The sequence below is a fragment of the Martes martes genome, assembly GCF_963455335.1.
Source record: "Martes martes genome assembly, chromosome: 13".
Taxonomy (NCBI): Eukaryota; Metazoa; Chordata; class Mammalia; order Carnivora; family Mustelidae; genus Martes; species Martes martes.
Window position 1 is genome coordinate 70,435,229 of NC_137901.1, and position 26,918 is coordinate 70,462,146.

At 59.1% G+C, this 26,918-nt stretch overlaps 2 protein-coding genes across 2 annotated transcripts in view; one reads left to right on the forward strand and one right to left on the reverse strand.

Annotated features, from left to right (window-relative positions):
- The window catches only part of ZMAT5 (zinc finger matrin-type 5), a 28,287-nt gene extending 21,161 nt beyond the window's left edge, over positions 1 to 7,126 (forward strand). The window contains exons 5-6 of the mRNA XM_080822156.1: positions 677 to 788; positions 6,760 to 7,126. Of these exons, the coding sequence (XP_080678282.1) occupies positions 677 to 788; positions 6,760 to 6,889 (242 nt within the window). The 3' untranslated portion in view covers positions 6,890 to 7,126. The remainder of the gene's footprint in view (positions 1 to 676; positions 789 to 6,759) is intronic.
- A 1,369-nt stretch (positions 7,127 to 8,495) lies between these two features.
- CABP7 (calcium binding protein 7) lies at positions 8,496 to 16,879 on the reverse strand (the record flags this gene model as incomplete). The annotated part of the gene is made up of 5 exons (XM_080820986.1): positions 8,496 to 8,623; positions 8,853 to 9,006; positions 9,306 to 9,418; positions 10,271 to 10,414; positions 16,771 to 16,879. 5 exons carry the CDS (start codon positions 16,877 to 16,879, stop codon positions 8,496 to 8,498), a joined length of 648 nt encoding a protein of 215 aa, XP_080677112.1.
- Between the last annotated feature and the right edge of the window lie 10,039 nt (positions 16,880 to 26,918).

Genomic DNA, 26,918 nt, shown 5'->3' on the forward strand with positions numbered 1-26,918 from the left:
TGAACTGTTGACTCACTTTGAAGTGAGCAGAGGTTCTTACAGGACATTTTATGAGAAGAGAAACCAGGATGGGGCACCGGGGTGGCTCAGTCGGATGGGCGTCTGCCTTCATCTCGGGTTATGATCCCAGGGTCCTGGGATCGAGCCCCGCATCAGGCTCCCTGCTCAGCGGGGAGCCTACTTCTCCCTCTGCTGTACTCACTCTCTCTTTCTCTCTCTCTTTTTGGCAAATAAATACAATTTAAAAAGAAAGGAAGGAAAAGGAAACCAGGAAGCTGAGGCTTCTTCCCCTGCCAAGGGTCAGAGAGACCTGGCAGGCAGCAGGGCAGAGACCCAAATCCTGCTCTGCCCTGGTCTGCAGCCCACATTGCCTCTCTGCCCCCAGGTTTGGGCCCCTCCTAAAGACCAGGCTCTCTAATGCTTTATCATGTGCCCAACTGCAAAAAGCTTGGGAGGCAGCCAGTGTTTTATCTCCACTTAATGAGGAAGCAGAGTGAGACCCAGAGGGGCAGGCCTCGGAAGGGAGCCGCGTGGTAGGGACTGCCCAGCGGCTCTGTTCCTGGCCTCCCAGCTTGTGCACTCATCCCCAGGAAGGTTCTGGCTGCTTTGTGGGAGGTTGGGGTCCAGCCAGGGGTGACTATGCCCCTCACTTACCTCTGTTTCCCTATCTCCACAGAGGAGAGGCGGGCCAGGGAATGGCCACTAGATGTCGTCGAGCTCCCTGAGGGCCGTCTGGAAGATTGGTTGGAAAAGAGAGCCAAGCGGCTGAGCTCAGCTCCAAGCAGCAGGTACAGTCCCCTGGGTCCCCATCTCCTATGCCCTCTGGGAGAATATGCCAGCCAGCCTGCCCTCGCTGGAAGCGGAGTCATCTCCATGAACTGCCTTGGCCCAGAGACCAGACAGGATGCCCCCACAGAGCTCCTCAAGGGAGGAGCCACACTGGGACTCTTGGGTCCCCAGGCCCCGGCCAGAGGCTGAGGGGCACTCCTTTAAGGGTTCTTTTCCCGAGCCTCATTCTCCCACCTTGGTGGCTCCTCCCTTAATTAGCATCTGTGCTGGCTGAAGGAGAGGCAGGTGGTCAGGCTAGCCTGACTGGACATCACCAAGTCCATTGCCAGAGGGAGGGGCCTGATTGTGGTTCTGGAAGCCCACAGGGTGCCAGTCACTGAGCTGTCTCCTCTCGGGCCCTGCCAGATAGGCGCGGTTACCCCAACCCTGCAGAAGGGGAGGTAAGGGTGTGACTTGCCCAAGGGCACGCGGCCAAAAGGCAGAGCTGGGATTACTCAGAGATGTGACAAGCTCACTCTCACTGTCCCACTACCTCCTTGAGGAGGGGGCTGGGGTCGCTGGGCCCAGGTGCTGCCAGGGCCTGGCACTCAGTATGCTCAGAAGTGGGCGGAGCACCCTGAGTCAGGGGCCCTCAGGTGTGTGCTACCTGCGGTCCCAGGGCTCCTGGGCTCTTCTGCCGGGTGTTGAAGGAGGGAGAGAGCAGGGAAGGGGCTTCCCGATGTGCCTGTGAGCTCCCTGTGACTTTGTAAAGCTGCTTGCACTGGGCTGCCTTACTTTGCCTGTCTTGCAGTGGGGCTTCGGACCCTATTGTCTCTGTGGTGTGGTCCATTGCGACAGTGGCCTGGCCTGGGCTGAGGGAACCTGGCTGGACAGTTGGGGGTGAGGCCTTGCTTCTGAGCTCTGCCAGGAGGTGGGGGTTAAACTTCTGGCGTTCTTTGTGTCCCCATGGAGAGAGTTTTTTGTTAAACCATTTTAAGATTAACCTTTAGGGGCGCCTGGGTGGCTCAGTGGGTTAAAGCCTCTGCCTTCGGCTCGGGTCATGATCTCAGGGTCCTGGGATCGAGCCCCGCATTGGGCTCTCTGCTCAGCAGGGAGCCTGCTTCCCCCTCTCTCTCTGCCTGACTCTCTGCCTCCTTGTGATCTCTCTGTCAAATAAATAAATAAAATCTTTAAAAAAAAAAAAAGATTAACCTTTAGTTGTTGGGTTTTTTGTTTTTTGTTTGAGAGAGGATGAGTTGCAAGTGTGATGGGGCGCAACAGAGAGAGACAGAGAATCTTAAGCAGGCTCTGCACCCTGCATGGAGCCTGATGCAGGGCTCGATCTCACGACCCTGAAATCACTATCTGAGCCAAAATCAAGAGTCAGGTCCTTAACTGACTGAACCACCCAGGCACCCCAACTTTTAGTTGTTTCTTAGCTGTTTTAGATCTGTGTCATTTTATCCCCTCACCTTAAAACAATACAGTACAGACACATATGTTAGAGTGTGATGTCCGTCCCTTTTGGTCCTGTCTGAGGTGGTTGTGATTTGGGTCAGGGGAGTGCCCCTTTGGGACTTGTCCAGGGATCCATGTCTCGAGCCCCAGGCCCCATCAGCCGTGTGTCAGAGGGCTGGGGCTGGTTGGAGGCGCCCAGAGAGTTCTAAGGCCTTCCCCACTCTCCTCCTGCTTGGACCTGGCTACCTGTGGGTCTCAGCTGTGCTCCCCACTCGCCTCCCTGCTCTGACTTGGTGCATCTTCTGTTGGGAGTGAGCACCGAAAGCCTGGGTACCTCCTGAGCTTTTCACGAGGGCTCAGGAAGACCCAGTCCCTGGGCTGGCCCGAGTGTAGGAGTGGGTAGAGACGGGTGACCAGAAGTCCCCACCTAGGGACAGATGTGTCCCAGTGCTATCCAGTGCAGGATGCTTGTGACCATGAGACTCAGAGGACTGGGGGATGAGGTGGAGAAACTGAGGCTGAATGACAGGCCCAGAGTCTCAGGTAGAGGTGGTGAGCACTGATAATCAGGGGTGCTGGGTGCTGTGGTACGCCTGGCCCTTGGCCCTGGGCATTTAAGGGGATCGGTGACCCTGGTTTGTGCCTGAGGGATCTCAATCCCTCCAGGAGAGTGTGACCGTCCTGGTCCCACACCTGCTATCTTCAGCAGCACTGAGCTGTCACTTGAGAAAGAGTTGAAGCCCCTGCTTGGTCTAGACCCTGGGCCACCTCTGTCACCAAAGGCCCCCACCAAGATGGAGGTCTGGAGTAGTCGTGGTAGCAGCCAGCTGCTGGGAGAACAGTAGCTATTTCTGGGGTGGGACCTGCAACTGGGGACCACCCTAAGCTCTAGGGAGTGTCAGCCCTGTCCTTTGTGCCCCTCACGCCCTGGCCACCTGAGCTGGCCCCTTCCAGAGGACCTGCTTTTCCTCTGTGCCTGTGTACCTTTCCATCTGCCTCCCGAGGGCTCAGAGGCAGAATGGATCGCTGTTGGGGCAGAGCAGGCCTCTCTGGCCTTAAGAAAAACGTTGCTGGAAGGGAGGTGACCATTTATTACCTTGGCCATCACCGCTTCGATGTTCCTCACCCATGAGTCCTGAGACTCACCCATAGGTCGGTCTCAGGAAGGAGAGCCCCTTAGTCCGCAGCCCACGGGTATTGGGCTCTGCCCCTCCACCTGTGGCAGGGCCTCTGCTGGGTCAGGGAAGGTGGATTCAAGTCCCCGGGCTGCTTTTTCCTGGTCCCTGAGTCTCTTACCCTGGAAGCAGCCACACGGAGACTGTTCCCTCTGTGCCCTTCACGTACCCCAGCTTCCCCCATGGCTGCAGCAGTCCCTCCCGGCCTCCCACCTGCACTCTGCCCCTCCTGACTGTCCTCCACAGAACAGCCCCAGCCCACTTTTTTTTTTTTTTTTTTAAGATTTTATTTATTTATTTATTTATTTGACAGAGAGAGAGAGAGATCACAAGTAGGCAGAGAGAGAGGAAAGGAAGCAGGCTCCCTACTGAGCAGAGAGCCCGATGCGGGGCTTGATCCCAGGACCCTGAGACCATGACCTGAGCCGAAGGCAGAAGCTTAACCCACTGAGCCACCCAGGTGCACCCCCCAGCCCGCTTCTAAAACACTCCCAGGCCTTGACCCCTGCGTCAACCCTCCTGGGCTTCCTCTACCTCAGGGACTCTGCGCTCTGCCACCCAGCTCGACAGACCGCAGGGAAACCCGAACCCATGCAGTCCCCTCACCTCTGCCATCTGGCATCTGTCAGTCCCTCGGGATGCTGGCGGCTTCTTGGATGTGGTGGGCATTTCTGGTTTGGTGCAGCACGTGTACACTACTCTGTCTGCCTGGAACTGCCTCCCCACCTCTGCCTGGCAAAGCAGACTCATCCTTCAGGCTTTAGCTAAGACGCCCCCCTCTCGGCGCTGAGCTCACATTGTTTCCGTTCAGGCTTGGTGCAGGCTCAGGCCATGTTGACTGCATCTGAGCATGTAGGCGAGCAGGGTCCCTGGCCTGGAGGACTATTCCCTGGGTGTTGGTGCTGTGGACCCCTTCTGGGGACCGGTCTGGTGGTTCCTCTTCTCTGGGTGTGTTTCCTCCCCTGAGGTACAGGGCGAAGATGGCTGCCCGGTCCTCATGGGGCCACCTGCACCTGAGGGCTCCAACCCCATGGCCTGAGCTACGCCTTTGAGGTGCACCAAGCCAACCCTTCTTATAAAAGGGGGAAATGGAGGCCCTGTGAGCCCCCAGCCTGGCACATGGCACCATCCTCCTCGGCCCACTGACCCTGAGGGATCTGCCCAGAGCAGACAGTGGCAAGAGGGAGAGGCTGGCCTCAGACGTGGACTAATCCCCCGGCAAGGCCAGTGCTTGTTCCTGTTTTCCATTGTTGGCTCTTCAGATTGTGACTTTATCCCTCTTAATCTCCCCTTTTGCACCCCTCTCTGGACTGGCGCTACTGTTCCAGCCCAGGTGCTTCCCTAAGACTCTTTTCTTCGGCTCAGAACCGTGGCCGGGGAAAAGCAAAAGAGAGCTGCTCCTGTCCTTGTGCCGGGAGCACACAGGCCACGAGAGAGGCCACAGTCAGCCTTGTGCACCCCAGTGTCCCGTGCGCTCTGTGTGGGGCAGGAGGGGTGTGCTCCAAGAGCTCAGGGGCCCTGAGAATGTGTCCATGTCTGAGCCCATGAAGGGGCTGCCTTTATGCTGGTGGGAGGCCCCAGCTGCCCAGGAATCGGCCCCATCTTCCTAGAGAAAGGTCTGGGGCTCACGGAAAGGGGTTTGCCAGGATCATACCCTCTCTGCAGAGAATTGCAGTCACCTTAACCCTGCGGGAAGCCCGGGGTTGGCTGGCAGCTGGGGCTCTCCCTTCCAGCAACGGCGGAGCTCCCCCACTCCCACCCTTCTCTGCAGCTGTCGGAGTTTATGAAGTCTCCCCAGTGGCATAAATCACACAGGGAGCTACTTCCCGCACTCTCCAGCAGGCAGTGAGCAGCTAGGCAGGGGATTTCCCCGGCCTCTTGTACCAGGAGGCCGCCTGAAGTCCTCGAGTGGGCTCTCTCCCGAGGGTCAGGCCCCAAGAGTGTCAGGCTGGGGGGTGGTGGTGGCGGTGGTGGTGGCAAGGCAAGGCAAACTCCCAGGGCTCCTGACCCCAGCCACCACCTCTGTGTCGGAGGCCTGAGGCCTCTCCAAACCTCTCAGAGGGCCCAGGACTTTCCCCCTTGGCAGAGGGCTGGTGTCTGGATCCCAGCGTCCACTGAGAGCTGGGCCTGCGGCCTGGGGGCAGTGTCTGGAGCCCACATCCACGTTGCCCGTTAGCCCCTAATCCCCCAATCCCTGACTCTGTGTGACTGACTCTTCACCCCTCAGTTGCCTCATCTATCAAATGGGGTTTACATGAAGGTGCTTGAGGTTTCTCTAGACCTTGGTGTCTGGCCCAAGGCAGTGCCTAGTCAGTAAGGGCACTCAGCGTGACTCCTCGTCGTCAGCAGACATTCACTGGGCAGCCTCCCTGCGCCAGGCCTGGCTCTGGCTCCTGGGGGACTGGCGGACACCACCCCTAGCCTCCTGGTCTCTTCCGCGTGATAGCTCCAATCCCACAGGGGAGACATGAGCTCTCCAGTGAGTTCAAAGTGCTCCGTAGCCTGTGAGGGGCACGGAGGCCCTGCGACAGCAGACTGAGTGGGGATTAAGTCCTAAAGCATTGGAATGAGGAGCTGGGGGGCGGGGGCCAGGGACTGCCTTTGCATCTCGGTCTGCTCCCTGAGGGCAGGCAGCCCCGGGCGGGGCACCCAGGGCAGATGCTTCAGATAGGCCCTGGGTTCCCAGGTGGCCACTCCAGGGGAAGGAGTGTGAGCAGCATGAGAAATGAGGCTTTAAAAAAAAAGTTTAGACAATATTTTTTTGATTTCCAAGGCTTGCATGCTTGTAAAACTTTTCTTGAAAAGTATAAAGGAAGTAAAAAAATCACCCATAACTACACCACGCAGATAGAACCACTGTTAACATTCTGCTTTGTTTTCCAGGTTTTTTTTTTTTATGCATTTATATATGTTATATATCTTTAAACAAAAATAGTATCATGCTATATACATTATTTTATAAGCTGCTTTTTCTCTCTACTCACACAGTACATCATGACACCTTTCCTTATCAGTGCATACAAGGCTGCCTTCACCATTACTCGGGCTGCTTAGCATTCGCTGCTGTGGTCGTGCAGGTGTGTTTAATCAGTCCCCCACAGGTGGACACAGTTTTTTTTCTGCTTCTTGTAGCTCAGTCTCTCCCCGCAGCCCTGCTGTTTCATCTGGGCTCGTTCCTGGAGGTGAGGTTGCTGGCTCGAAGGGTCTGCGTGTTTTTGAGGCTCCACCTTCCAGAAAGGTCACTCGAGCAGCTGACCGTAGCTGGGATGGTGGGGAGAGAGGGTACTCGGGGGAGGTGGCCCAGCCCGGGCCGGGGCTGGGCCCCATTCTCATTTTCTGACTTTATCCTCCTCTCTAGGGCCGAACCCATGAGAACCACCATCTTCCAGTACCCCATAGGCTGGCCGCCAGTCCAGGAGCTGCCTCCATCCCTGCGGGCACCCCCACCCGGGGGGTGGCCCCTGCAGCCCAGCGTCCAGTGGGGCTGAGCCTCTCATCCCCACCTGACACCACTCAGGTCAGCTTCGGTGTCAGTCATGATACAGATCAGGGCTCCTCCTGGGGACGCAGGGGGCCCCGCCCATTGCCTCCTGAAGTCATCAGTCTTAGCCCCAGTCCTAGCTTTGCTCTAGGCAGTTACACCCTCCCACCCTCATGGGACATCCTGAGAAGATGGATGAGAAAACTTCCTTCTGGGTGTTTATAAAGAAAGTCTGTCACCGTGGTGGTGTGTTTCGTCCTTGACCAGCGCCGTCAGCTCTGCTCCCCAAGCCCCTGGTCCGAGGATGGGCGGGACTGGGGTTGAGATGAGGTCCTCCGCTGGGTGAGGAGCGCTGTTGCCCTTCTCCTGGGAGGGCCGGCGGGTGCTCAGCACGGCTGGGCAGAGGGTGTGCCAGTGTGGTTGGGATGGTCACCCGGGTGTAAGGGGGCTCCGGATCTGGGAGAGGAACTTATGGACTCCGTCTGCTGTCCCCGTCCGCTGTCCCCCTACATCTGCCCATACTGAGCTGGTGCCCGAACATGAGATGGCAGAACTGGGGCCCGGTGGGAGCTGTGTCTCTGGCCTGTGTAGAGAGGTTGAGGAACCCAGGAGAACAGGCCCTGGACTTGGGGGAGTGGCCTGGTTGAGTTTCCTGGCACCCACAGTGCTGGGCTACACCAGCCCCTTAGCCCAGCAATGACACTGGGCCCTCCCCCAAGGCTTCTGCCTGGAGGAGGCCCTGGGCTGGTGGGGCGGTTGCACAGGTTCTTGGGTGATGTGGAGCCTCTAGGCCCCTGGTCTGCCTCCTGCCTCACTGCATGCCAGTTCTAGATTCTGTGCTGGGTGGTGGTGGGCAGTGTGGCCCTCAGGCCGGTGGGCCTCAGACTGGGGGGCTCAGAGGGTGCAGAGACTGCTGGGCCACCTCAGATGCCCCATCTGCTGGGAGCTTTTGCCCTTTCTGAGAAATTCCTGTTGAAGGGGGTACTGTATCTGGGGGCCCTCTGGGCCTCAGGCTGCTCATCTGTGAAATGGGCAAATGCTCTGGCCCCAGTGGGTGCCTAGAGGAAAGCTGGGTTTGAGTCTAAGGAGGGTCAGAGAAAGGGACCCTAGAGAAGGCCGGGGGCCTCCTCGGGCTTGGCCAGGGAATAGGGCCCAGGAGACCCCAGCCTTATCGCCTCTCCAGGAGGAAGCCTCCTGACCCCATCTCCACCCGGCCCATGGCCCTGGGCTAATCTCAGGGACCAGGATCAGGTTGGCTTTGTGGTCCCAGGCACAGGGTGCTGCTTCTTCCTGTCTAAGTGACTACATCAGCTAGCGGACCCTGCACAGACGCCTCCTAGATTTCCCAGGAGCCCCTGGACAGTGGGAGGGAGAGTGAGTGCTACATACAGGCGCGGGCAGGTGCAGGCGGGGCCGGGGGCTGTCCTTAGAACCACCGCCAGGCCCTCCACAGCCAGGCCACGGCACCATGCAAGGGCCCGCGGGTGGGGTGGGGTGGGGTTGCCGGATGTCCAGGCCCCGAAGTACACGTGGCGGTGGCCCGGGGAAGCCGAGTGCAGGAGAGGACTGCGGGCGGTGGGGGGTGTGGAGTGGGCCCCACGCACCACGTATGCCTACTTCATGCCGCTGCGCAGCACCTGGTTGGCCGCGATGAGCATGACGCTGATGATGAAGGCGATGGCAAAGGCGCAGATCAGGCTCTTGCGCACACAGGTCTGACGGATCTGCTGGTTGGAGCAGGCTGTGGCCGCCCGCCAGGGAGCACCAGAGAGAGACAGACGGGGACAGCGAAGCGCGGAATCAGGAGCCGCCTGCACTGCCCGCACGTGGGCTCGTCCCACGGGGACACAAGGCATGGGGCGGGCAAGGAGGCCCCCAACCGTCCCCTGCAATCCCCGGGTCCTCCTCCCCCTGCCCCCAGCAGTTGGCCTGCCCCTGGGTGGGGGGAGGGCTGGGGGCCAGTCACTCACTCTCCACATCCACGGGGCACTCCTCAGTGGTGCCCAGGTGACTTTCCTCCTCCGTCATGATGATGTTCTCAATGTCCTTCATGGACAGGTGCTCACAGAAGGTGTCGTACAGCAGCCGCTTCAGCTCGTCCACGGTCAGCTTCTGCATGTCGCACTTGGGTTGGGGAGGAGACACAGTGCTCTGGCCACTGCCACCACCACGGCCGCCACCCAGCACCCTGTTGCCACACAAGCCCAGTGACGGGCCTCCGGATTCTGGAGGACTGGAAACCACTCGCTCCATTCCTTGAGTCCTTGACCACACCAGCCTCCCCCGGCGGGCCCCTGGCCCTCTGGAAGATAAGACATCCAGGGGACAGATGCCTGGGATAGTCACCGGCCCTGGCCATTCACCGACCCTGTACAGCCCTCCACAATGTGTACAACCCTAAGTCCCATCCAGCCAACACTTACCTTCCAGAAGACAGTGTCGAAGTCAGTGCCGTGGAATTTCTCTGGGATCCCCGAGGTGGAAAGCTTGGGTCCCAGGAGGGTCACAAACTCCTCAAAATCCACTTGGCCATCGCCTAGGGCAGGCAAAGGTCCAATCAGTGGGTCAGCTGACAACCGGGCCGGGTTCCGGGCCACCTCAGGTCATGGGGTACCTTGGTCAGGTCCCACCTTCTCTGAGCCTTGAGTTATTTTCAGGGACTAAAACCACCAAATATGATGGTTGCAAAGTGGAGATGGGGTGTGGTAGGTGGGCCCGAGCACGTGGGGGAGCCTCGCATTTTACTCAGAAATGTGGCTTCCCAGCAGGTGTGGGGCCTGACATCCTCACCCCACAGACAGGAACTGAAACTCAGGGCACAAACTGCACAGACCACCACCTGTTCTGTGGGTGGAGGGGAGGCAGGGATGGAGGCCCATGGTGGGGGCAGAGGGGGACAAGAAGAGGAGACTGGGTATTACCAGCCTTTTTTACTAGGTTTTCCTTAATAAAATGCCAGGTGGCAAATACGACTACATGATTTTTTATTTGGGGTGATGGGACCTGGGGTACTTAGTATAGCCTTTCTACTTCTCTGTGCTTTAAAAAAAATTGCTCGGGAGGCACCTGGCTGGCTCAGTCCGTACAGCACGCTACTCTTGGTCTCGAGGTTGCAAGTTTGAGCCCCACACTGGGGGTAGAGATGACTTAAAAATACTATCTTAAAAAAACGAATTGCTCAAATTGCAGAGCTAGAGAGGCAGAGCCTCTAAACCCCCGTGGGTGGGTGTGGCTGGGGCCATTGCACTCTAGCGTCTATTCTCCAGGCTGCGAAATGAGGCCAGACCTGGCTGCCTACCGCCCTGGGCTTGGGGGTGCCTGGAGGTTGGGCTCGGCCTCAGAGGCCCAGGTGAGGGGTGAGGAGACAGAGGCAGGGGTTGGTGCTTACCATCCATGTCCAGCCGCTGGATGATAACTTCCAGCTCCACCTCATTGGGCATGTAGCCCAGGGAGCGCATGGCCGTGCCCAGCTCCTGCTTGGAGATGAAGCCATTGCCATCGCGGTCAAAGACTTTGAAGGCCTCACGGATCTCTGTGGGGGGAGCAGAGCAGGTTGGGATCTTGCCTCTGTCCCCAACACCCCTTCCCTAAGCCACCGGCATCCCCAAACCTGCAGCCTGAGCCCGGCACTAAGAATCCACTAGGGAGGGGCACCTGGGTGGCTCAGTGGGTTAAGCCTCTGCCTTCGGCTCAGGTCATGATCTCAGGGTCCTGGGATCAAGTCCCGCATCGGGCTTTCTGCTCAGCGGAGAGCCTGCTTCCTCCTCTCTCTCTCTCTGCCTGCCTCTCTGCCTACTTGTGATCTCTCTCTGTCAAATAAATAAATAAAATCTAAAAAAAAAAAAAAAAAAAAAAAAAAAAAAAAAAAGAATCCACTAGGGAGTCTGCAGGTCTTGTCAGAGACAAGTGGCAGGTGGCCCAAGTGTCCACCATAGCGCTGCCTTCCTGGAGCTCAGGGCCAGCTGAGCTTTACCAGGCGGCAAAGGTATGCCCAAGCCTGCGGCACGGCCAGGATCACCCTGGGGATGGGGGGGCGGGTCCTCCTTCTCCCAGCCAGGCTCCCACATCCTCTCAGGGTGTACTCACGACGACCCCGTGTGGCGGGTAAGCATGAGTCCCACCGTGCCGGCTCCGGGGACCTGGCACGGTGGCCTCTGTGAGGTGCCAAAGGCTTCCCTGTCCACCCTTCACTCCTTCCATCCCCCACTCCCCCTCATCCTCTTCGCATGCTTCCTCCCCTGGGCTCGGCTTGGAAACTCCAGCCAGCACTCCTTAAGGATGCCCCATGAGGCAGCCATCAGCTTCCGCTCAGGGTCAGGCTGACAGCTCCGTGCAGAGACTGCCTCCCCAGCCCGAGGTTAGGGAGAAGGTGGAGGCTAGATGGAGGGGACCCAGCCAGCCCAGGCCTGCTCAGATGTGGAGATCGTCTCCTGCATAGTACAGAAGGGGAGACAGAGGCCTGAGGACCTAGGTGACAGGGACAGAGAGCAATGCACTGGGCTGGGAGCAGTGAGTGACCTGGGACCAGTCCCACCCACAGCAGAATGCCCAGTAGTGATGTGGGTACAACAAGGGGTTTTACCAAGCATGTCCAGGAACCGTTGAAGGGTCCTAACCTCTCCCCGCTCACCTTAGTTCTACCTGCTATCCCTTCGTGGCCACTCAGCCCAGGAAGAGCCCTCAAGAGCATTTTTCTTTGGCCAAGACGGGAACCTCACCCCACTCACACCGTCTGCTCCAGCATCCTTGTTCACCTGCCAGCCTCTTGGCCTTTGCCTAAGCCGTCCCCTGGCTGGGATTCAGCAGACAGAATCCTGTCCCTGGGTGTGAGTGTGGGTGTATTTGGAAACAGAGACAGATGAAAATGGTCCACGCTGCAGACCTGAAAACTGAGGCACAGAGAGGCAAAACAGCCAGACTGGGGTCAGTTTGGGGTCAAGGCTATTTCTGGTGAGAGCAGGAATCTGGCTGGCCCAGGCCTGGCCTAAAGGGGCTATGAACCCCTAAAACAAACTGTAGAATCCTGCGCTATGGGGTTACTCCCTAATCCTGCTGGCCCCATCACAGACTAAGGGCCATGGCAAGGAAGCTTGGGTCAAGGGCCCAAAATCTCATCCGGCTCTTCCTACCTGGTATCTGCACCCAAGGCCCAGAGGTTAGACCAGAGGGCACGCAGGCCAAGACAGAGACGGTGGACTGTAGCCGAGCGGCCTGGGCCCCCAGATCCTCTGAACTCTGGACCTTCCCTGCCCATCCTAGCCTGGGCCTTAGAATCTAGTCTAACCAGGGGCCCCCTAAGCCAGAATGCAACTGGGATGGGAGATCTGGGCTACAGGCCCAGGGGTTTCTATAAATTCCGGACTTGGAACTCCAAGCCAACTCCCACCTACCATTCTCCCAGGCCACTGACAAGGTGGTAAGCTCCCCACCACCAGAGGTCTCTAAGTGGGGCCCCAGCTGTCATGAAGGTGGCTAATGGGGTCCTACAGCTTAGGGGTCTCCAGCTACAGACTAAGGCACCAACAGAGCAACCAGACACACTGTCCACCACTTCCACCACCCTGACCCAGCCCCAGGCTCTCCCAGCTCAGGTGTCCTGAACTCTAGCCCGAGGGGCCCTTTCAGCCCTGGTGAGCACCAGGAACTCTCCACGTCCAGACCTTTGAACAGGGGGCTCCTTTCACTTGGAAGTTCTTCCCCAAACCGTGGCAAACTCCAATGCCTCTCAGGTTCCCGGCATAGACAGCATCACCTTCCTGGTGTCCTCCCTGTGCCCCAGATGACTTCAGCCTGCTTCTGGGCGCCCACAGACCCCACCCTGCCCTTGCACGGACCAACTGGACTGTGAATGTACTATGAGGGCTGCCGCTGGGGCCCCATGACGGGTACAGTGCCTCTCTGTCAAGCATAAACGTCGCCAAACTAGTGAGTGAATGAATGAATGACTGATTTGGGGAGCCTACCCTTCTGCAGCACAGAGAGAAAAGATCTGGGCAGAAGTGCATGCAATACCCAGTGTGAGGTCATCATTCGGAGCCCAGGTACTCCTAGTTCACTAACAGTCCTAGTAAGAATAAGTGTTGGCCACCACAGAAGAGAGGAATCAAGCTGAGGCCAGGGCTGAGGGTGCATCCCCAGATTTCTGGGTGAGGGGCTGGTTTTGGAAGGAGGAACCCAGAGTCAAGCACCCCATCTTTCCGGGTCCCTCAGTTTCCTCCTCGGTAGAGGCCCACTGGGAAATTTGCAGTGGGTATGGCAAAACCCTTGACCCTGGACTGCCACAGATGCTGGCCCCCTCCCCTGCAAGGAGCTGGGGTCCAGGCTGTCCCTCCCACCCTGGCCAGGTGTGGCCCCCAGAGCCGGGTGTGGCCCTCAGAGCCCATGGCCGCTTCAGTTGGAGCCCCTGATCCTCTTCTGGAAGACCTGAGGAAACGCACGGGGCCGGACGGGAGACAGCGGAGGGCAGGTGAATCTTGGTGACAGACCCTGAGGCAGCCTGACAGGCCTCAAGGCGCATCAGCCCTCCGTCAGGAAGCTGGAGGCCAGAGACGGGGTGCGCACGCTGGAGGTCACTCGTGAATGGGGGGGCAGCGCCTGTCCTCTGCCGCAGCTACCATTCTCCGCGGCATTGGCCCCACGCCCCACCACTTTGGCGGCCCTGAGTCTACGCAGAGGCGGCTATTGGGCTTGCAGGGAAAACGGGCAGGATAGGGGCTCCCCCACCCCCCATGCTCCGTATGCCCTATTTGGCCACTCTCAGTGTGGGCTCCACTGTCTGACTGAGCAGGCCAAGTGCCAACCTCAGAACCCTGCCCTGGTGACTGTCTGCCTGTCTGTCTGTCTCCTTCCTCTTCTCTCTGGCCAGAAAGGGCTGGCCTAGGACTTGCAGCCACTGCACCCCTACCATCAGGTGCTCAAGTCCGCTGATGCCCCTGGGGCCAGCCTCTGTGCTCCCGCAGACCCTGGGAGTTTTGGCTGGGTGTGTGTGTCATGGCAGGGGTGAGACGGGGTGTGAGATACGGGGAGAAGCTGGAAAGCCTGTGCCTCTCCTTCTCCAGGGTCAGACAGGCTCCAGGCCAGCTTTGCCCAGCCGCGTCTACCCTGCCAACTGCCACCCACGGCTCCCTAGGGCCACAGGTCCCCAGGTGCCTTTGCCAGACCTTCAAGGACTCTTCTATCCAGCCTTTCGTGGAGCCAGCCTTCCTGCCCTGTCCCCCCGTCCATCCTGGGTCCCTAACTCAAGAGCTTCACCAATCTCTCCACACTCCAGGCTCTCACTCCTGCAAGAACCCCCCTACTTGGCCACCCCTGCGGCAGCATCGGGGTCAGCAAGCTCCTGCTGCATACCAGTCCCCTCAATAAGAGCCTCCATTGTGTCCTCTGCCACCAGCAGCCCTGGGGAGGGGCGATGCCAAGCCCCTTTCACAGGTGGCCCACCAAGGTGAGAAAGGCCAAGTGATGGTCCAAGGTCACTCTGTAAGCAGACGGTACAGAGATTTGAACCCAGGCCTGCCTGGCTGGGAAGCCCTCATCCACCCCTTGTGCTCTCCACCTCCCTTACTTGTCCCTCTCCCCCTCAGACTAACCGCCCCCTGGATTTCTGCGGCAGGCACATAATGTCTGCAGCATTTCATCCCAAGCTGCCGGGCTTCCTTTTCTCTACACGTGTGGGTCCCCCACCGGTGGGTGTCCTTTCCACAAAGGGCCTGGATCTTACCCAGGCACTGGGCGGCGGGGGGACGGGAGGGCTGTCACCTTTTCCATCCAGCCCCGGCACTCAAGGACCACTGGGGCCTGCAGAGACTTGATCCCCCAGGAGGGCTTTTGGAGCGCCTACAGGCAAGAAGGGGGTCAGCCATGGAGGACTTCCTGCCCTCACCTACAGTTGCCCACAGGCTAGGAGATGGGCTGGGGTCACCCAGGCACCTGCTTTTTCCACGACCCCCTCCTGGTCACCCCAAGGAGGGCCCTGCCCTTCAGATGCCCCTGTGCCACGGTCCCTCTGCTCCTCAGGGCCCAGGAGAGGGGGACAGGAGAGAAGCAGGGAGTGCGTTTGGTGTGGCTGGTGACTAACACTGCTGGGTTTCTGCCAGTGTGCCCGCCAGGCAGCCCAAGTGGAGCCTGCGGCCTTCTCACCCCTGCACTGCCCTCCCTGTGCCCGCTCACCCCTGTATCCCAGCCTCTTCTCAGCTTCTCAGGTCTGCACCCCAGGGCTGGGAGAACAAGAGAGGAGAGACCCAGCCAGGCCCATAACTGGGCTGCCAGCGTCACAGTGGGGTGCTGGGAGCAAGGATAGGGGCGGAAGCTGCATGGGTTTTGGGGGGAAAGAGTGTTGCCCCCTGCCCAAGTGGCCAGGAGGAAGGGATAGAGGGCCCATGGAGGGAGACACTGGCAGAAGATTCAGGGTGACCTAGGGCAGGAAGAGACAATGGTGGAGAAGAGATGGCCTGTGCCCCATCCCCTGCCCTCTTGGTCCTCATTGCACCTCCTCCTTGTCCCAGGCCCTGGACAGACAAGGCAGACACTTGGGCTTTGGGATTCAAGGCAGCAGCACTCATCTCTCCGTTCTGCCTGATTCAGACACCAGCCCCTGTCTCCGTGGCTCTGCCAGCCTCTGGGGACTTTCAGGGGACTTGAGAGGAGCAGGTGGCTCATAGTCTATGGTACAGGGTGTATGTGTTGGGGGAAGGGTAGCTACCTTCTCCCTCTTGATCTTCCCTTCACCCAGTCTGACTCCCCCAAGATCTACCCTCTCCAGGGCTGGGGGATGAGGGAAGACCTCCCTACATGACTTCCCCTGGGCTCCCGTCATCATGCCTGACTGCACTGGTGTCTCAGCCGCACCCCCCAAGCCCTGATGAGCTCCAGATCCCAGAGACCCTTGGCCCCAAGATAACTGAAGAGAGGCCCAGCCTCTGGCGATCTCAGCCCCTCATGCAACAGCAGACAAGTAGATCCCAGGGGCCCAAGACTATCAGCCCCAAACCCCCACTCCACTCCACATGGGGCCCTAAGAGGTCTGGGGGATGGAAGGCCTGAGAACCTGCCCCCATCCCAGGAGGGAAAGAGCTTGCAGGCCCCAGGGTTCTCACAGCTCCGCAGAATCTTCGTCCAAGGACCCCAGCCCCTGACCTCTGCTCTCATCCCGCCCAGCCCCTTGCCTAAGGTCCCCATTCATGCTGAGAGGCAGAGGGACTAGTGGGGGAAACAGATTTGGGTCCCAGCCTCTGCCTTTCCCTTCCAGGCTTGGTTATCGCGACCAAGCCGCCCAATCTGGCCACTTGTTGTCGCCACCACCTCCTGGGCCGCCCTCCCAGCGCTCTGGGCTGGGGGTCCCCGCAGGCCGTGGGGAAGGGGGCCAAGGCCGCAGGAGGGACTGGGGACAGCCCCGCAGGCGGCAAGAGCAGGGCAGTCGCCCTCTCCCCCGTCTCCGGCTGCCCTAGCAGATTGGATTTGAAAAGCGACACGAGCGGAATGTCAATTCGAGCGCAGAGCCGCGGGCGGGCGCCGCGGAGGGGATCAGGATGCGGGTGCTCCGGCCGGGCCCACGCGGGGGGCGCAGCTTGGACCCCCACCCAGACCGCCGCGTTGCCGCACCGTCACCGCGGACTGCTCGGCCCCGTGACCCCGCTGCGGGGCTCAGCAAGTTTCCGCAGCGCGGGGGACCATGCGGGTAGGGGCTGGGCCGCCCCTCAGCCTTGGCTACCCCCCACCGCGGCACCCAGAGGTGCGAGTTGGTTCTGACTCCCCGCGCAGCTGCTCTCTGGAGCGCCCACCTGGCAGCCGGCACCTGCGGACGGCCCCCCGCCCCCTGCGCCCCTAGTCCGCGCTTCACCTGGGTGCACAGGTAGGAGGGCCGGAGGGCAGGGGTCCCGGCGGGGCACTCACCCTCCAGTTCGTCCTCAGGGATGTCCACGGGGCGCTGCTCCGACAGCAGGTTGGGCACGGTGTAGATGCCCCGGTACATCAACGCCGCCGTCACCGGGTGGAACGGCATCTTGGAGGCTTCGCGCCCGCCCGCCCGCCGCAAACTTTGAGGTCGGGGCTCATGGGCCGGCGGCGGCCCCGGGGGCGGCTGGAGCGGGCGGGGCGCGCGGCTGCGGAGGGCGGCCCGGCGGCACCAGCGGTGGCGAGACTGGGGGCGCCCCTCCGGGGGCCTAGCGCCCCCGCGCCCCGGGCCGCCGGTCCATGCCGCCCCCCTCCCTCCTCGGGCTCCCGGCGGGGGCCCCGCAGGGGCGACGGGGGCTGCGCCGCTCGGGCCTCTCCGCTCGGGCCGCCGAGCGCTGCGCCCGCCGCGCCCGCTCCTCGGTGCCCCGCGCGCTCCGCGCTGCTCGCCGCCCGCTAGTCCGCTCGCCGGCGCGGCTGCCCGGCCCGCCGCTCCGGCTCTCGCTGCCTCCCCTGCTCGCTCGCTCGCTCGCTCGCACACTCGCTCGCTCTGTGCAGCGCTGGCTGCGCTCCCCGCCTCCCCCGCCCTCCCGCCCGCAGCCTGCCCGCCCCCTCTGCGCTCTTCCCCCCTACCCCGCCCGCCCCTTCCCGCCGCCGGTCCCTGAGCGCTCGCCCCTAGCCCGCCGCGGGCTCCTTCTCCTCTTCGCCCTAGGTTCCCCTTTCTCCCAGCGGAGGATCACTTATCTCTCGCCCCAAGTCCGCAGCCACCGGGACCAAGGTGGGGGTGGGGCCCTTCCTTCCTGCCCCTTGGCCCGCCCCCACCCCGCACGAACAGAGCAGGGAACTGATGATCAGAGACCTGGCAACGAGGTGAGATGGGCCCCAGGCGCCTGGGTCCTGGAGGAGAATCATACAGTATTGGTGCCAGGAGGGGCTCCAAGGTGGGGAAACTGAGGCTGAGAGAGAAGGGCGTTGACCAAGGTCATAAGCCGCTGGTGGCAGGCAGGAGCTGAGCTTGGGACAAATCTGGGGCAGGCTCTCCTGCCTGTGGCTGAGACTTGGCGGCTGACCTTGCTCCCCCCCACAGTAGAGCCCCAGTCCTGGCTCCTTTCCAAGCCCCCACCACTCTGCCTGGGGAGTTGCCAAGGGTCTGCTTCATGCCTCTCCCCACCCCCAGCTCAGGGCACTGAAGAACAGAGAGGTGGCTGGGTGCTTGTAGGGCCTGGTGTGAGAGCCTGTCAGTTCACATGGCTGGTTAGACCCATGTGTGTGCAAGACTCACCCAGGCCCCAAGGCACGTGTGTGCATCGAAGTGAGGGGGCAGGTGTTTGTGGGAGCAGCATGTGTGTGCATATATCTGTTACCCAGGAGGGTGTGTTCATGTGTTTTTGAGTCCACACACAGATGGATGCATGTTGGGAGTGTGTATGGAAATCTACGTGTGCCAAGGTTGTGAGCTGGCAGGGGAGGGGAGGGCAGGAGCTTCTGGGCAGGAGCCCGTGGATGGGAGGGGGGTGGTGTGTAGACCCATGGACTAGGAGCGGCATGGGCATGGGAACACAGATGTACATACATATATATGGGGGAGGGCTTGACCCCCTGGCCTCTCCATGGCTCCAGCTGCTGGACCTGTTCCTGGAGGCTCTACCGGAACCACCTTCAATCAGCCAACAGCCCCAGCGGGAAAGCTGATTGCCACGGCCCAGCCCAGCCCTGCCCTTCCCAAGCTGATTACATTTTTCTGTTTGTTTCTGCTTTTGTCGTTGATTAATCACAGCCCTATCTTGGGGCCTGGGGAGAGGGGGCTCAGGGACAGATGTCAGCCCTGGCCCAGCTATGCTGGGCCAGGCCTGGGCCCCAGCACTCCTCGGGCATGGCTTGGGAGGGAGATACCAGCAGCATCCACAACCTGCAGAAGAGCCAGGAAAGACCCCAGCTATTTGTCTGTCTCCCCAGCTTCTGTAGATCAGCTGGGTGCCCCTTAGAACCAAGAGCCAGGGGTGGGAGAGGCCCCCAAAAAGCCCTACCCCAAAGCCCTCCTCATCCATCTGTTTCCCGGTCTGACGGTGTACCATCGGACCGGAGTGTTTTGAGTTCCCTAAGTTTTCTGGTGCAGCAGAGGACTGGGGAGGAAAGAACCCAGAACTTGGAGCCAGGCAGACCTGGGGCTCCTGTCTCTACCACCTCCTTGCTGCCATGGGACCTTAGTCACCACCCTTAACATCCCAGGGCCTTGAATCCCCCCATCATGAAGTGAGGGTTGGCAGTGCCACCTTCCAGGCAGTGGTAAGGATGGAGTGATGGGAGATGGAGTGATGTGAGAGGTGCCTGGCAGAGTATCCCCTGTTGCTCTTGGGATTTTCCTATTAGCATGAAAATGTCCCCCAAGGAATATGAATTAATAATAATTATAGCTGCTATGTATTGATCAAGAGCTTGAGCTACAGCGGCTCTCTTTCTTTTTTTCCTGAGTGCTCAGGCTGCACCAGCCCAGGGCAAGTAGTTCTAAATCAGGACCCCCACACCAAGGAAGGCTGGGCTGGAGCTTGCCAAGGGGCTGATGGGAAACCCAGCTCCCAGCAGCTTCAAGGGGGGCTGTTAGAGAGCACGTGGTCACCTGCCTACAGAGGGACAGCGCCAGCTATGTCCTCTGTAGCTCCCAGCCCAGCAGAGAATTTCCAAAGGATGGGGCAGAAATGGTCCTTGAATAAATTAAGCAAAAATCAAGTGAATGGGTCTACCCAACACAGCCAGGTCCTGAGAATCTACCATGAGGGAGGGCATGAGTATCCAAGAAGACAAAGCCCTTCTTCCAGTCTGTAGATAAGGGTCAAGTTCTACATCTTGTGACCAGGCTGCTTCCTCCCACAGGCTCCCACCAGGCCAGAGGGACAGGACCTGATGGGGTTTATAGCCCCAAGGTTACAGTATGCCCCACTGCTTGAGCCATCCCTGACATCCCTGTGTCTGGTGACTCAGGCCAGTCCCTGTCTCTCCCCTGATCCAAAGCCATGACCCACAGAGCTGAGTGTGGGCCCAGGGGACTTCCATGTGTCACCAGCCTCACCTGTCCCCCCTTCTTGATCTGCCCATGGGTACTTGGGCTGTGCACATAACCTGAAAGGCATACCCCGAACCTCTGAAAGCAGTTTGTCCTTGCCTCCATGTATGGGTGAGGGCAACCCTGCTAAGGGACAAGGATGGGTCATGTATCGTTGTGAGGCAAGACAGGGGTTCGAGCCCAAGGCAAGAGCTGGGTTAGGGTAAGGGTGAGAGCTTCAGGAACCAGGCTCTGGGTCATTCTGATTACATCTCTCTGGGCTCAGAGGTCGGCTGCCTCTGCTGGGAGCCATCATAGACCTTCTCAGCCCTCCAGCACTGGGACCCTCAGGTCACGGGGCAACCCCTGGGTGCTAGGTCCTACAAACAAGTCAGGCCAGGAGTCAGAGGATGAGAGGGAGCTGCTTGTACCTGGAGCTCACAGAACAGCATCAGAATGTTGAGCAGCATGGTCAACCTGGCAGCTCATTGTCTGGTGAAGGGCGGGGGGAGGGAGGGCAGCTTTTGTAGAGGAAGGTCACAAAACCAGCTTGAAAAGCCTTGGACATGGGGTGGGTGAGGCAGTGCCACAAGGTCACCTTGAGAACCCAGGCCTGGGCATATGCCTTTGGGTGACTACACTTACCTCTCTTAAGACTCAGCTTACTCACCTGTTAAATAGGAACAGATCTAGCTCCCAGAATGAATGCTTAGATCCTGCATGTGAAGTGTTCAGCCCACAGGACTTGATAGTTCTTACTACGAGTCAAGGGAACTCCAGGAGGAAAAGCCAGGGTAAGCAAAAGCTCAGAAGTGTGAGAGGACCACCCTTAGCCCTGGAGGGCGGGCTCTGTATGCCCCAGATCTGCTCTCTGGCACAGGACTCGGCTGGGCTTGGGAAATTGGCAGGGGCTGCCTGAACCTCTGCTGGATGAATGAAGGAGAGAACGAATGAATGAATGATCACCCACCAACCCACCAGCCCTTTGGCATTGCAGCCCCGTCCTCTCCTCTGCACGTCACTGGGGAGCAGATGGCGTGATTGCAGGGTGTGAATTATGTCTGTCGCTCCCCCATCTGGGGAAGGTGCTGCCGCCATCACACTACACTCCCTGGGGTGCCATCAGGAGACTCAACTCATGGGCCCCTCCAGAGAGGGATCTCCACAGACTTTGCCCACAAGTCCTTGGCTCAGGGTGCTAGAGATGCCAGGAGAGGTGAGCCCCACGCGACCCTGGGAGAATCCACCCAGTGGCAGGGAGGAAGGGGAGAGAAATGGGGACCACCCTGTCCAGAGGCTAGGTGCCTCCCTTCCAAAGACTGGAGCCCTCTCCTCTCAAAACTAGCAGGCTTGGCACCCTCGCTGGCTGGAAGCAACTCCTCCGAGGCCAACATTCTCTTGCCACCCACGTTCAGCACCAGGGAGAGCTCCTGGCAAAGCCCTGGGCCCAGCCACGTAGGGTGCAGTTGTGGAGGCATGGAGAGCCTGACACGGCAGCAAAGGAGCCCACTGTCCAGAAGAGGATATCAAAGTGGAGGGAGGGCAAGTGCCAAGCTCAAGGTCAATCCGGGACTGCTAACCACAGTGCTGTCCAAACTGTAGGGCCTGCGGGGGGAGCCGCTGAGGGAAGGGGGTATCCAGGGAGGGCAGAGGCTCTGGCCTTTGCCCCTTGGCTAGGGAGCAGTATTGTTCCAAGAAGCCTCTGGGGACAGTGTCTGGAGGTGAATAAAATATTCATCGTCTAGGCAAACTCACACAGTCACTTGATGAATAATGGAATTTATAGACTTGCAGAGGCCGACCCAGCTGGGAGGGTGTGTGGGCCGGAATCTAGAGGCCCCTGTCTGCTCTGATCCCACCCTGCCATGGGCACCCAGTCTAAGCCTTCAGATTTCCAGCTCCTATAGGTGACAGGGGTAGACAGGACAGAGCATGAGACAGAGCCCATCAGAGGGACACAAAGCAAAGGGGACAGGTCCTTGAATTTATTACTCCTTGAGAAGAAACTTGGTGTTGGAAAAAGAGCACTGGACTCACAGTCCAATGTGGCTGGGATGAATGCTGACTGCTGTTACCAGTTCTGTGTCCTGAGTATGCCAGTTTCTGCCTCAGTTTTCTCTGCTGTGAAATGGGGTTGACGCAGCCACCACACAATTAGGGTTGCTGAGATCTGATGAAGTGAAGAAGGTGGCAGTACCTGGTGCCCCTGTCCCTGGCACACAGTGCTGAGACCTGTTGCTGAAAGGCTGGACCTTTTAGAACCTCTTTCTCTGGCCCCAGACTCTCCTGAGCCCAGGAGCAGTCTAGAAGGCAGAGAGAGGCTTGGCCACAGAAGTAGACAAGCTTCTAGTCCTCAGGGCAGGGTTTGCTGTCAATATGTGCAAAACCTTGGCCCAGGAGAGATGGGCACAGGCGCTCACACAGGCTCCCCTACCCCAAAGTCAGCTTCCACTGGGCTGGGCATGGGCCTGGGCAAAGCTATTTTTAAAATGCTCCCTGGGAGCTTCTTCTAAGGTATAACCAGGGTTAGAACCACTGCTCCAGAGGATGAAGGCCTGGAGGGGAAACAGTCTAAGCAGGGGTAAGAAGAACTTGGGGATGTCCCACCCAGGAAATGACAGAGATCCGTGTCCCTCATCCCCTTTGGGCCTTTGGCTCCCTTTTTGGGAAGTGGGAGCCTATGCCTAGGGTATGGTCAGTCTGCTGGCTGGGAGTGGGACATGGGTACCTCTGGTCCATACCCTGCTCCAGCCCTACTTCCTGAGTGACAGCTGTGGCAGCTGGCAGGAGACAAGGCAAGAGCCAGCTCCTAATTGCTCTGGGCTCCCAGATCCCTGCCTCAGTCTGTTGCCTCTGATGAGACACTCGACTGACCTGCCCAGGGCGGCTGCTTCGCCCAGAAGAGGCCCTGTCTCTGGCTGGCCCTGGCATCGTGCGGGTGGGTAGCGGAAGTTGCCTCTCCTTGCAAGGTCTTGCTACCTCTGGAGTCGGGTGAGGTCGGAACCCTGCAATTCCCCACGGGCCTGCCCCCTCCTCTCTGCCTCTCTCTGTGTGACATGAAGAGCTGGATGTAAACTTCCCTTTGAACATCAGCTACACAGGGCCTGTGGGTGAGCTCTGCGGCCTCACTTGGCATACCCCGTCCCTTCCAAGGGGGCTGGAGAATGTCCTCTGCGGTCAGACACAAGAGAACAACTGTGTGATCTCAGGCAAGTCATTGGGAGTTGGAGTCTTGGTCTTGGTCTTGGTGCATTTGTCTGTGAGGGTAAGCATGGCCAGAGAAAGGCACGGAAGGCACTGAGCCCAGGGCCCAGGGCTCAGCATCACTGTTCCATCAGGGGTCCTTGAGATGCTGCAGACCGGCAGCCTTTAGCATACCCCCCTGGGGCTGAGTTTTTAGGTTCCTTCCTACCCCCCCCTCTCTCTCTCTCTGGTTGCCTGGACCCCTCCCACTGCCCCCTCCCTAGCCCCTGGCTTTCTTTTTCTGGGGAAGCAGCTCTAGGGCAAGATGTGGAGAGCAGAGGACTGAACCCTCTGGAGATTCTCAGACCCTGATCTCTCCAGTTCTTTCTCAGGAGGACCAAGTCTTTTACCTGGTTGCAGCGATTGAGCCCCAGGCTTAGCCTTCCCCATGTGTGAGCTGCTGTCTCCCCCTGCTGCCACATGCCAAGTGGTAGCTGGTGTTTGCACACTTCCAGGGACAGGAAGCTCACCTCCCCTCTGAGGCAGAGCCAACACTTGCCTATTCCCTGCGCTCTTTGTCCTCCAAGATCTCCCCTGTTCTGAGGGAGAGGGGCCCCAGAACTGTCATCTGGAGACAGTACTGACCTCTGAGCAGCTCATCAGAATGGCACCCCTGCCCCTACAGTGGGGACATGGAGTAAGAACGGCACCTCAAGCCTGTGGGCCAAGGAGAGGGCTCTACGGTGGCAGTGAGGGGGCAAGGGGAGTGGGGGCCAGACTTTCTGAGCCCCTCCTGCCCTGGCCACCATGAGTTCTATAAAGAACCAGGCTGTGATCCTCTCTGATATTGAGAGAGACAGGGCTGGGGCAGGGTCCCAGGATGCCAGGGGCGGTGGATGGAAGACTTCCTTCTGGTTCTCTGTCCTCCAAGGCTGAACTAAGCCTCATACCCAGGCCCCAGCCAGCACCCCCACCCAAAGGCCTACTAATGGGTCTCTGTGGCCCACAGTACCCTGGTCCTGTTGAGCCTAAGTGATGATAAAATCGACAGCAGTTTAATTGGTAATTTTAATCCTGGACAGAGCAGTAATGGCGTTACTAATTGGATCGTTAGAGATTTGTGCTTTATGGCTGTGTAATTAGAGGAGCTGTTGGGGGCCAGGGTGAAGTGGGGAGCCATGCGGGGCCAGGGGCAGGGAGCAGCAGGCAGGACCATTTCCCAGGCTGGGGCTGCATCACCACTGGGACCTCCTGCTCGTTGACTGCTCCTTCCCAGCAGGGCCCCTGGGGTAACTGGGTGAGGTCCCAGTGTGGGGGACTTGTGCCCCTTCCATGCCCCATCATGTTAGGAAGAGGAGGCCTTGGAGACCACTCCACAGAAAGACCCCAGAGCTCACACCCCAGCTCCTCATAGAACAGGCTGGAGGGGTTCCCACAAGCCCAGTCCTTCCCTGTATCCTCGTATGTGTGTTCCCTGAGCTCATGTGGGCTCACGTGGTTCTGTGCAGCCTTACCCGTGTGTTTATTGCATGCACTGAAGTCCCTGTCCACGCAGGTAGAGCCGCGGCCTTGTGTCCTTGCGGTCTGGCCCCCAGGACTCTAGGTAGCCACAAAGTGTCCTCATTTAAAATAGGGAAGGGTCTTAGGTCCTCTGACCCTGCTCATTTCTCATATGGGGAAACTGAGGCCCGGGGAGGGAGAGGACATTCTGCCTGTGTTCCGTGCTGGTCTCATCCGTGCGTGTGAGGCTTCCCCACCTTGAACACCAGTGTTTGGTACGTTTTCTGCACACATGCCGCTGTCATTCTGCACCTGGGTGAGGGACACGTGGGCTGACATGGGGCCCAGCCCCCACCCCAGGCACCTGGGGCAGACGTGGTGAAGTGTGCAGGGGAGGCAGAGTGGAACATCGTTTGGATTGAATTCACAAAAGGTTAGAACTGCGCCTGGCGCTCCACAAATATTTGCTGTATTAATTAATAAAGAAAAGAAAGATAGAAAAGAGAGGAAGGGATGGAGGGAGGACAGGGAGATCATGGGCCAAGGCCCTCATCACATGGTCCCTCTCCTTGGTCCCTAACCTGCCACTGTTTGCCCTTCTAAACTCTGGGGTGGTCCCCTTAAAACCCCGCCATGGCATCCGCCTTATTCCAAGAGAGAGTCAAAGTCACAAGGGGCCCAAAATGCCTCGCTCCTCACCTCCTGGCCCCCACCTGCTCCCTGGCTCCAACTGCCTTACCCAGGTGCTCCCGGCAGAGTGCCAGGCCCACGCCTACCCCAGAGCCTTTGCACTGGCCGTGTTGTTTGCCAGGAATGCACTCCCCCTAGACATCTTCATTGCTCGTGCCTTAAACTCTTTACTCAAAAATCACCTTCCCAATGGGCCTTCCCTGATCACCCTAGCTTAAAACACTTAAAAACACACACACACAGAAAGACAAATGGCGCCTATCCTCCACAGCCTTGCTTGTCCAGGCTTGCACGTACCACAGTGTAACATACTGTGGACTCTTCTTTCTTGCCTGATCCTGGATTCTGCTCACTGCTGCATCCCTAGTGTTGTGACATACAGGAGGTGCTCATACATAGTTGTTGGATGAATGAATGAATGAATGAATGAAGGAGAGACTCCCTCCAGACTCGGCCCAGGTTGTGGAAAGTGTGCTGGCTGAGGGGGCAGGAAGCTGATGCCAGGCGGAGATAATGGCCAAGGTACCCCTAGCTGTGAGCCCTTCCCTCTGGCTGACGCAGCCCCCAACCCTGTGCAGTAGCTCAGTTAGGAGATGGCGCCCCTGTGACCCACATCAGCAAATGAGGCAGGTGAGTGTGGAGGAGACAAAATGCTCTGCCTCAGTGTCCTCCACCTGATGGCCGACAGCCCAGCCTCCCCTCCCCTCTCGCCAGGTCATCCCATGATCTCTGACTGCCTCAATCATCCTCTCCCCACAAGAAGTGACTACCTCTGGGGGAGGGGGCTTGGAGACTCCCAGGAGACCCTCTTCTGCTGGCCCTAGCTCCCTGTGCCTGAAGTGCCACCCCAGCCCTGGGTGGCTCCCACTCGGGCAAAGCACGGGGGTCTGAGCTCTCAGCAGTGCCCCACCCACCCACCCTGCCCGGCTTCCTCAGGCGTCAGGTGATGTACGGCCCACTGGCCCTGCCAGGAAGTGACAGCAGATGGATGGGCAGTGCAGAAGGGTGGGCTCAGAGCCAGGAGCAGGGAGGAGGGAGGGGGAGGTGCCTGGCTCCAGAGAAAGCCATTCCCGGAATGCCACCCTCCCTGACTGAGGGCGGGACTGGGAGTACTGGAGTCCTCTCAGGCATGGCTCCCACACAGGAGCCCTTCTTGTGAGGAAGTACCGGAAGCTGGGGGCTCTGGGGGTTTCAGGGCGTCTCTCCCCAGGCCTCAGTTTCCTCATCTGTAAAATGGCAACGAAGCACCCCTGGGAGGTGGCAGGCGCACTAAGAGAAGGCACACCAAACGCAGTCCCCAGACTCGGGGTGCTCTAGTCACCACCCACCCACCTTGCTAGGCTTGGTCCCTAAAATTCTTCTTCCTTCTCCCAGTATCTTCCGACCTGACCCCTTCCCCCATCTTCTGTCTCCTGGCCTTCAGGAGACTCGCACAGCCAGAAATGTACAGGATCTTGGCAAATTTCTAGTTCGACTTCCCTCCCATTTTCCAGAGGGGAAGACGGAGGTCTTGAGAGAAGAAGAACCTGCTCAGGGTTGGTTAGGAGGGCCGGTAAGGCTCACCACCCCTTGCGGTGATTCCTGAAAGAAATACTTTCTTCACCATGGACCCAGGAAGGTGGTGAGTTGGCGGTGGGCAGGGGGGGAAGCTCATGCAGCTGCCAGCGGGTGAGAAATGGCAGGCAGGACAGGGCTGGGCACAGGGAAGGGGGCTGGGGGGGGGCGGGGGTGCAGCGCC